The 11538-nt window shown below is 34.5% G+C and overlaps 1 protein-coding gene across 2 annotated transcripts in view; it reads right to left on the bottom strand.

Moving 5' to 3' along the window:
* Positions 1-11538, bottom strand: part of Cadm2 (cell adhesion molecule 2) — a 1155779-nt gene that overhangs the window by 164830 nt on the left and 979411 nt on the right. For both annotated transcript variants that reach the window (XM_008832226.2, XM_008832227.1), the window contains one exon: positions 6320-6490. In XM_008832226.2, the coding sequence (XP_008830448.1) occupies positions 6320-6490 (171 nt within the window). The remainder of the gene's footprint in view (positions 1-6319; positions 6491-11538) is intronic.

Here is an 11538-nt window from a genome sequence, read left to right as displayed (position 1 = left end):
ATACTCTTCTATGGTAACCAGAATTGCATTTTTAATCAATTTTATTACAATGAAAACTTTATTAAGAAGTAGTCAAGTACACTAGATGGTTGAGAAAAGTGAAAGAAAAATGTATGGCCATGAGTTTGGCTCCTCTAGCTCAAAGTAACTATCTAAATTAGATTTAACAATGACTGAAATGCTATGGATATACAAAGGTACATTTTAAAAGTAAGAGGTTAAGAGAAAATGGAATAGCTGTAGTATTCATTGGCTTGCTGATCAGTTTAGAAATATAACCATCAACATGTGTAGGATCAGGACTGGAAACGGATCATTAACTCCTTATAGAGGCAGAAATTTATTATTTTTTAAAAATTGTACCACAAGTTTGCATGTTATTTTCAATATACATAATGCAATTATTTTCATTTATCACAAACATAACTAATATCATTTAAACCTAAATTTACCCTGCAGCTTCCTTTCTCCTTCCTTCTTTGTTCTCCCTCCTTCCCTCCCTCCTCCTTCTCCTTCCCTCTCTTCCTCTCTCCCTCCCTTGTTCCCTTCCTTCCTTCCTTCCTTCCTTCCTTCCTTCCTTCCTTCCTTCCTTCCTTCCTTCCTTCCTTCCTTCCTTCCTCCTTTTCTTTCTGTCTATTATCACTCAGATTGCATTTGGTTGGTCTCAAATGTTAGACCTCCTTCAGTGGCCATTTTAATGATTGTGTTTATTACTTAAACATTAATAATCTATGTTTCTAGATAGTTACTCATTTTTATATTCAAAGCATTACACTCTAATACAAATAATCGCTTATATTAACAATAAAAAAAGTTACAGTTTCATGGGAAAATGTGTTTAATGCATTGTAGAACACGTGCACACATATTTTAAAACTTTGGACTCCTTTTCATCTCATCATATACAGTGCTTTCTCAGAAAATAACATTCTGACATATTTTACTAATATGTTTTTTAGGTTTTTCATTTTCAGTAAGAGCTATATTTTAGCATAATTTTGTCAATGTCATGTGCAGAAAATAACTTATTTTTCCTCTTCTCCTTTTCTGTGTTCTGTGAGTAGTTTTCACTTAGTGCAGATATTTATTCCTACTGAGCACTGAATAAATCTGACTCAAACAATCTTTTTCCTAAAATTTACATCAAACCAATAAAAAGTTTTTGTTTCAGAAATCTGGGCAGAGATAGGAAGATGAATAAGAGTTTTCATCTATAAAAAATGAACAGTTTTTTCATGCTGTTCAGCTGAGAAGTATTCTCTTACCTATTATGTGAAATTTGCAAGCGTTTGTGGTTGATAGAGAAAAAAAATAGACTGTACTTCAGTTTTTTAGATTCCAGGTTGAAAGGAGGTATTTTTCATCGAAGTGACAGTATTTAAATTAATGATCAATACTTTATAGAGAAGTTAGTGTTAGTGTGATTTGTTTTATAAGCCAATTTTTTCAGAAGTTTTTCATCATAGGGTTACAAAGTTAAAACAGCCTTTTATAACTTCTACTGTGTAATTTCTTTATTATGCTCCAGGGTGCTGTATGTTCAACTCTTCCTACTTCCTATCAAATTTGGCAGCACAAGATTTCTACATATCATGTAGTTATCAATGCTTCCATTATTATAGCAGTATATTTTTTCTCTTCTCATTCACCATAGAAAACACTAATATCTGTTGTAAGAGTCCAAAATGCATAATGTTTCTCTATTTGGGACCAAATTTCTGATGGTATCCATGGTGGGAATATTGTTAAACCAATGGGAAATCCTAGTTTACTCCTTTTGCATTCTAGACTAACTTTCTCCCTTTTTCCAAACCTGCTTTCTTTCTATAGTACTCTATTTAAATAAAATTAAAGTAAGTTAAAAAATAAAATTTTATATATCATATTTATTACGTACATGCAACTATTTTGAGCTACAGTCTCCTATTTCTAGGAAAAATTTAAAAAAAAATCTTTTCGTTTTCCTTAGGTGTTCAATGAGGAGTGGACCCATTTGCTACATTTGATCTAATTTTAATACTAACTGTTGCTCCCTTTAGGACTTCAGTAGATTTGTCTCTGGGGAATGTTATAAGTCCTTAAAGGAACATTTAACATAACCATCAGTTAGTTTTAATTACTTCATATACTCAAATGATGATATGTTAGATGCTAGGAAAAATAATTTAAGTACATCTAGTTTCTGCCTTCTGGCCACTTACATATTAAACCATAATAGAATAAGATGGTATTTTTAATTGGTCAGCCATTACAACCAGTCATTACAAGTGTAAAATCTTTCATATAAAACTTTGTAAAAGAAATCAGGCAATTCATTTCCAACCCTTCATTAAATTTTGCCTTATAATACACATTGAAATATGGTCAATGGCCACAAAAAAGGAAATAAAAGAGAAGAATTTTATATATGGTTCTACTCAGAATTCCCAAGGAAAAAATATGATTTTTGCAGTAGATATTTGGCAACTAACAGATAGACTGAAATATTTTCAACTGGCAGAAGCAGTTCTCCAGAATATAAGCAGTGAGAGTGCTCTGTGACTGTGGGCTGTAAGAAGACAATGTCAAGTCCAATGCAAGACAGGCAAAATAAGTGAGGCCAGAACACTCAACAACCACAAAGCTTAGCATGGTTAGTGTGCTATATAACACAAGATCTAGTTCTGCTTTACATTTGTGTTTTCCAGGTAACAATACATGAATTATTATCCCTGACATACCTCTATTCTTGATAGCAGCAAATAACCCTCTTTTAAATACACATTAAAAGCCTGATTTCTTTCTTTAAAATTTTAAGTAATGTATTTCTTCCTCATTTATTTTATTATTATTATTATTATTATTATTATTATTATTATTTGTGTGTGTGTGTGTGTTTGAATGCGTGCTCATCTGCTATTGGGTGTGTGGAGGTCAGTAGTAGATTTCTGTGCTTCTTAGAACACTCACCACCTTATTTTGAGGCAGGATCTCACAGTGAATCTACAGCTTGCTGATTCATATTTACTCGCTGGACACCAAGTACCTAGTATCACCTGCCTCAGCTTTTCCAGGACTGGGGTCAGGCACATGTCACTGTGCCAGTTTTTAGCTTTTATATGGATGTTAGGGACCCAAACTCAGGTCCTCATGTTTGTACAATTACTTACTCATTGAGTCAAATCCTCAACCTCTCAAGCCTGATTTCTTTGGTTGGATTTTCTTACCTAAACTCAGTGATGCATCAGTTATATCTTTTCTTTCATCACAGAAAACAGTAGATTTTATCAATTGCTTCACTCTTGGTAAACTCTTGCCCTACAGTGCTTCTCAACAATTCTTGTTTCTCAACAATTGATTTATGTTATTTTCTTTTGTCATATGTTGGAATTTACAGTTTAATAAATGACAAATATTATTCCAAATAGTACTAGTTTCCATTGCATACATTCATTTAAAATTTTAATTATTATGATGCTGGTATGAATTTTTCAAAGAATCAATTACTACAATTTTCTGTATCTTAAAGATTCACTGATGATATAAGAAACATAATGAGACTGACATTAATTAAAATTTTTTTTATTATCATTATGAATCAATATTTTATCTTTCTGAGACAAGCTCTCTGTGTAGCCACAGCTGGCCTAGAATTCATTATACAGACCATGCTGGTCTTGATCTCATAAGGATCTGCCTGCCTCTGCCTCTGCAGCACTGAGATTAAAGGTGTGAGCCACAAAACCTTGTAAAATCTGTGAAAAGTTATAAATTTGGCTTAAGTTATTCCCAGCTTGCAGAAATTATGTAACCTATAATGAATACAAGAATCTGTTCTCTGTTCATGATCAAAGTTCAAGCACTTTCAGATGTTTTCCCAGGTCGTTTTATAAATAAATGTTGAAATTTGGAGATGATGTTTATGTGGGCTCTATGTCTGCTTGAGTCTGAATCTGCTTCAAGGACAACAGGAGAAATCCTAATGAAACTTATCTAATAAAATGGAAAGCATTTGAAAATTGCAACAGTTTCTGACATCTCTCCATTACGCTTTTCTAATACTCTCTAATTTGTCTTAGTGTATCTTATTGATATCCTCAATGCTTTCAGAAATAAATGCAGTGGATGTACTCCTAATTCAGTGCTTTGTGTTAATTGTTTTCTAGCATTACAGGTGTGTGTGTATGTGTGTGTGTGTTTGCATACGTGCAAGCCAGTGCTCACTAGCACAGAGACTTTCCATTTTCATCTTCTTTTGCCATCTCTTTTGACTTATTTTCTTACACAGTAATTATCAACATGTACTATGCTGTATGTTGCGCTTATTTATGAATTTTTTCTGTCATTTGCATATAGAATGGATTCAGTAATAGAAATAGAACTTTGTGTGTGGTTGTGGTTGAGACAATAAATGAAGACAATTGAGTTTGTTTGGTTGTTGTTCATTTTGACCTTTTCTGGAAGTCTAGGTTCCTAAACAAAGTCAGTAACTTAATAGGCACCAAAACATCCTTAACTAATAAATTAATGAAAACACAATGCAATACAGAATAATAGAACGTGGATTTTACAATTCAGTATTTTAAGATTTAAAATAATTGCATGTCTCACACAAATTCTAAGTTCAGGCTAATAATTTTATCTCAGCAAAAGCAACCAACAATTTTTCATTTATCTGGGAAATCAAACTATAAAACTAGTAAAGTATGTTTTTTTATCATCTATTATTTTTTCTTCATCTTATATATCCTAATTCACTCAGTTTCATTTTGATAAATTATCTTCTATATCCTAGGACTTTGCTGAGTAAAAGAACATTATAATTAGAAGTCTACCATTTGCTGGCAGTGTGACTTAGTCCCCTAACCTTCACAGTCACCATGTGTACCTTGTGACACATGAGAATAACTGATCATCAGGTTGTGTGAGATGAGGTTCCCCAAAACATTCAGCACTGCCCCTCATCTGTGGGCGTCACTCAATTTCCATGCCTGGTTGTTATAAATGATAATTATAAGCATAGTGGAGGTGGCCTGCATTCAAAGAAATGAAGAATATCTCATGTACTAGGTTAACACTGGTCTGATTTAAAAAAAAAAACATAGTTGGGAAAACAAATTTGTTTCGATATAACCACGCCGTTCCTCCTCCTACTCGCCTCTGCATGTATACAGCAAGCCACAACTCTGAGCACAGTTTAAGAATATTAAGGTTCTGGCTGGGGGTGATGACAACACAGAGGACAATAACAGGGATGACAGAATATATGGGATCCAGTCGCGGGGTATGTGAGGGTGCCATTTGGGAAGTGGGTATACAGATGAATAAGTTTGGGATGTTCTGTATGAAATACACACAAAAAATCAACAAATTAAAAAAAAACGACTTATATTTGAGGAAGAAGCATAAAAATTGCTTCATGTTAATTAGTAGAGGTAAAAAACATTACCATTGAAATCTATCTGATGACTTTATATCCATACTGAGGTGCCAAGGATCCAAGTGTAACCAATTGTGACTAGTAATAATCGATACATAGAGACCAGAGATGCATGCGCAAACATCCAAGTGTAAGTAGCATTAAAATGAGTCTGTATGAAACAGAATACTTTAAAATTAAATGGAGATCTTTTTAAAGGTTAAAACCTCATTCAATTTTATGTCTTATAGGGTTTATTTTGAGTTCAATATTATATAACTATATTAATTCAAGTGTGAATCTAAAAATTTACAGCCACTTTTCAAAGAGATGCATCTTTGCTCTGGAAATTGCTATTGAATGTGTTAATGCTGTAATGATCTGCTTCTCCTAATCATGTGATCATTAAATAAATGATTTTTAAAAGTAAAATAAAATAAAATATGGCTTATACCACTCAAAAAAAAAAAAGAATATTAAGGTTCTGAGATCCAGTTTATTTTCCTTTGTTGTCAAGAATGACACTCAAGGGACTGGAAAGATGCCTCAGCAGTAAAGAGCACTGACTGCTCTTGCAGAGGACCTAGATTCCACTCCCAGCACCCACATGGACACTATGAACCATCATTAACTCCAGTTCAAGGGGAATCCACAGCCCTCTTCTGACCTCTGAGGCATTGCATGACCCGGGTGCTCTGACATACATGGAGACAATACACTCATACACATAAAATAAAAATAATAAATAAAATATTTTTTAAATGACACTCAGACAAGGAGAACTGCCCTTTGAACCTGATGGAGAGTAATGAGGATAGATTTGCTACACATCTGCTGTAACTTTCTGTAATTTAAAAAATGACTTTGAATGCAAGTGAAATATGACACGGCAATAAAGAAGGGCAGGGTTTGTTTACTTACAGTGTATTTCTAGCACCTGCATTGCTACCTGAGGGGTGGCATTGAGGGACTCATGATCTACTCTGCAGATAACTGCCACTCCATCGTCGCTCCGGTCCACTCGGAAATCCAGCGTACTGCTGACAGTGAACGTCTTGCGGTTAGCATCCTCCTCTTTCAAATACTTTACATCTGAAAATAAAAGTTGTAGAAAACTTGTTATATTTTCCATAACCTACCACATTACACTCACTAGAGACACCAAAAGCACCTTCTATTGCTGTCAGTTTTTTAAAAGCAAATCTGCGACTTTGACAACAGATTTTTTTAAACTGAAAGAAATATTAGTAAATGGTAAAACTGGACAGTGTTCAATATTTAGTTCTTGGAATCATAACTTTATTATTGTGTTCACAATTTGAGACAAACACACAGATTGGTTTTAACTTGATGAAAAAGTACTGTACTGAAAACATATTTTAGCGATTTAGTACAGAAGTAAAATAAAAGAGTGAGAGGCACACAGAATTTTTTTTTTCTTTATTTTCAAACTTAGATGGATTGTAATCAGGTCTGGATTTCCTATACTCCACCTAAAAACTGCCATTCTCCAAATAGTCCTATTTAGCTCATATTTAACTTTACTAAAATTTGAACACTATGAGGAAAGTACAAAATTCTACGAAATAATACCTAACAGAGGAAAGCTGCCACCTTTGGTAAATAACAGAAGTAGCAGAGTCATCTGAATATTGTGAATATTTAAATATGTATTTGCATTGAAATTTACATCTAGATAAATGTTCTTCAATTGGCTAAGAAATCCATTTCCTCAAGATGTGAAATCGCTTGCTGGTATTTAACTGTTATGTTATATCTGATCTATTGTTAGAGGGTGCGCTTAGGAATTATTAGTTCTGCGTGAAAAAGAACATTATTAATATTTTCACTTAATTTGTTGTTTTTCAAGTCTGAAGGAGCTGATAAGAAGAGGGTAAGTCAGAAAGATAGGCTAAAGGCATTATAGCAAGATCTTATAGGTAACCAAGATTAAAATATGCTCAACTCTCTTATGCTTTCTGTTTCCCCATCTCTCAGCATCAATTTTTTTAAAAATGATACTTTCTAGAAGTGAGTTCTTTCAGTGAAAATGCATGTATACCAGAGTTGCACCAAAGGTCCTTTAAGGGAAAGCAGCTGCCTAGTAGTCTCACTTAAGAGTTAATTCCTTAGAGTGCCATCTGAGTAAGGGACCACCCTCACCAAGGAGCTTAAACTTAGGCCGTGCTAAAGAAATAGGCAGAAAAAAATTAGTTCTTTGATAACATAATATACTATTCCGTCTTCAAATTTCCACCCCTCCAACCCAGCCTAATCCCTAAAAGCCTCCACGAGGTCCTATTTGGTCTGTCAACATTTCTGAGTCCTTATTTCCTTTTCTTCTCTTATGTATCTTCCTTTTACATACAGGCCAGAGTACAAGTATGTTTTCTCTGGTTCTTTTGGCTTTTTTTGCTCTTTTTCTAATCTCATCTCCCCTCCTTACCATGTGACCACCAAGTCAGTTTAACTCAAACCCTATGCCTGTCCTCTCTCAATCTCTCTCTCTCTCCCTTCTCCCTCTCAAGCTCCTATCAATGAATCTATAATAAACTCTGTAAAACTCACCCTCTTTCATTTATGAATTTTGTACACGCAGGAAAAGAACCCAAAAGCCACTGGTGCAGGGCAGCTTTGGAGGACACGAAGCTTCTGGGACCCTACCTCCCTGAGAAAAACTATCATTCTCAAAGACATGCCTGCATTCCTCTACCACATAAACCATTTATTCAACATTTTATTTGAAAACCATTTAAAATAGATTAGTAACAAACAACGGATCCGTGTTCTCCACCTTTTCCATTTTCTGCAAAGATTTTCCATGGAAAAATAACATTTAGTTTGGTATGCTTTATGAGGCTCTTGAAGTTTTACTTACTTCCTGGGAAAGACAACTTATTAATTTTATGAACAAGAATACATATATATAATATATATATATATAATATATATTATATCTATATTAGTAAATGAAAGAGTTAGATAATTGGTGAACTTCAAAACATATCTGTCAGGGCTGGTAAGATGGCTCAGTGGTTAAGAGCACTGGCTATTCTTCCAGTGGACCCCGGTACATTCCCAGCACTCTTATGGCAGCTAATGACAGTCCATAGTTCTAGTTCCAGGTGATCTAAGGATCTCTTCTTGTTTCTGTGAGCATGCACTTATGTACATGCAAGAAACACACACAACACACAAATAAATACACAATAAAAAAATTGTGATTGTGTTTATATGTATGAAAATCTCAAGATTTTTTACCACCAAAAATAGTTTTATAGCTTTTACATAAGTTTGGAGAGTTAGAAAATCTCATAACATTTTGAATAATTACAACTTTGTCTTTTTAACTATAAGTTATATAGGAGTACTTGGTATTTTTAAATGTTTAATTCTTTCCTAAAATATCAGTTTTCAAGAGATATGTCAATACCTATCTTTCTTAGGTTATATTATTAGGCTATTTCCCACTCTGTCTGCTTTCTAACCATTTATGCTGGAGTTGTAGAAAGAAAATCCTATTAAGGGAAGTTCCCTGGGAAGTAACCTTATCTCCATGGTGGTTTGAGCACACCCTAGCAATACTTTCTGAACTACTCTGATTCATTTGCTCTCTTCACTTTTGTGATTTTGATGCAATTTAAACAGACTTGAAAAGCAGATACTTCCACTTTTGTGAAGAGAATTCATTTTCCTGCATTCTGAAGTAGACCTTCATAGCAGCCAGGCACCCAGAGAGGTCTAGTATCTTTTTCATCCATTGCGAAGCTAATAGGTCACACTGGGAACAAGGTGGGTCTTACATACAGCCTCTCCACATGGAATGTGCTGTTTTCTATCTTTTGGAGATATCGTGTAGGAATTATGTAGGAGGTGAGGTATCCTCCCCTATTTGAGACCTAAGTCGCTGGTCACATCACAAGCAAAGTGTCAGGGACTCAGTGTGAACTCTAGGTATTTAGCACCTAATTAACAGTTGAATTTTATTAAAAATTTCAGTCAGGATTTATAAAAAGTAATTTTTGATGGCTAATATGAGACTCTCAGTGGGAAAAATCTCAAGGAATGCATTCTGGGTCATCGTTACAGTTACAAGTACTGTTGTACACCCTATCAGCAAACATAATACTTTGTTTCCTACCATCAAGTATGAAATGAATGCATCATCTGAGACTTAGCTTTATTGTCCAGAGCTAGAAGTCAGCATTCTGAAGAACCTGGCTTGTGTTATTACAGTTTAACAAAAGTTCTGTGGATCACATTTTATTAAAACTAAATACCTTACTTTTGGAAGAATGAAATTTCATTTGTTAAATTATTTGACAGTTTGATCTAGACATAACAGATCCCCCTCTTACTTTCATGCCTTTGTTTGTGTGATCTACTAAGACTAATAGAGTTAATTTGCCCAGGCTTGGGTAAAAGGCTATTTACCTGAGCATGCATAACTTAATATTGGCTACAGCACATTAGAAAATGATACTTCTCTCCCAGCAATCACTAACTGCCAATATGGCCTGGATGTAAAAGTAACCATCTGTGACTCATTCAATAATAAAGAATCACATTCTATAGGCATTAGCAAGAGGAAAATGGTAAAGCTTGGGTATACTTTAACTGGGAAGGGTGGAAGGAGGCCTCTAAATGGGGAGGAGGACAGATAAATAATGCTTAGATTGTGTGGTGTGAAAAGCTAAAAGGGAAATGTATTATTTCATCAGCCTACTGAAAAATACACACATATATGGATATGAGTGTATGTGTGTAACTGAAAGCTATATAACAAAAATCACAGTGATAGGCAAGGAGTGTTCTAAGAGATCAGCAAAATAATCAGTGTGATCTAAGAGATACAAGACACTTGCTTCTAGTTAATTCATTCTAGACATGATAAAGGAGCTTCAACAATGAAATGCCCACTGTATAGTCATCTAACAAGATCCCCACAAGGACAAAACCAGTTGACATGTGAATGTGGATGGGAAAAATTTCATGGGACCTCACATCAAGATGAAGAGCTATAGGCAATCAATGGATGCAGAGAGAAGGTTAATCAGTTTTCTCATCCTTGAGAGGTAATCCCAAGTGGGCATCCCTTGATTGCACCCCAGAGCTTGAAGTTAAGACCATATTTTTGAAGATACTGTATACTTTGACACAGGATATGAACCAACTGAGCTGGAACTGAACTGGAAGCCTCCTCCTGAAATATTAGCTCTCATTGTATCAGAAGATACGATTAAAGCTGCTAAGGGAGAAAACCAATCAATAATTATAACCAGATGTAAATCCCATTAATCACAACAATAACCAGCCCATCAAATTATCTGTATTTGTGCAATACTGGCAGTTTTATCTTGGGAGTAGTCAACAGTTGTCTAATTGGACATTAGACCTGTTCAATGTAAGGATTTTTATGCCTAACACTGTAAACATAGTCAAGTACACATAATTGGATAAGACATGTACTCTAAAAAAGAACCTACTTCTGTCACTTTCCTAGACCAATGTAATTTCTCACTATATATTAAATATGTATCTTTACATTTATAGACAAATATAACTATCACCACTCATTAAAGAATCTTCTTTTCACAACAGATGGAGACTATTATAAAGTTCTACAACTGGTTGAAATACAGAGAGTAAGTGACAGTGAGGTGCCCATCACTAAGTGCTACATATACAATGCTACATTTACACCTAAGATTCGGGAAACATCTGGAAGAGTGGTCAGAAAGAACATAAGAGCCAGAGATACAAGACACTTGCTTCTAGTTAATTCATTCTAGACATGATAAAGGAGCTTCAACAATGAAATGCCCACTGTATAGTCATCTAACAAGATCCCCACAAGGACAAAACCAGTTGACATGTGAATGTGGATGGGAAAAATTTCATGGGATCTCACATCAAAATGAAGAGCTATAGGCAATCAATGGATGCAGAGAGGGGGTTAATCAGTTTTCTCGTCCTTAAGAGGTAATCCCAAGTGGGCATCCCTAAACACGGGTACACGTTAGTACCAGTAAATGAACTCAGAGCAATACATATTATACATATATATATATATATATATATATATATATTTGTGGTGTATGTGCGTGTTTATATGTGCATGCATATGTAACATCAATAAT

This window comes from Nannospalax galili, unplaced genomic scaffold (assembly GCF_000622305.1).
Source record: "Nannospalax galili isolate Female #2095 unplaced genomic scaffold, S.galili_v1.0 scaffold293, whole genome shotgun sequence".
NCBI classification, from domain to species: Eukaryota; Metazoa; Chordata; class Mammalia; order Rodentia; family Spalacidae; genus Nannospalax; species Nannospalax galili.
The sequence above is the reverse complement of the archived record's forward strand: the minus strand, read 5'-3'. Positions and strand labels throughout refer to the sequence as shown.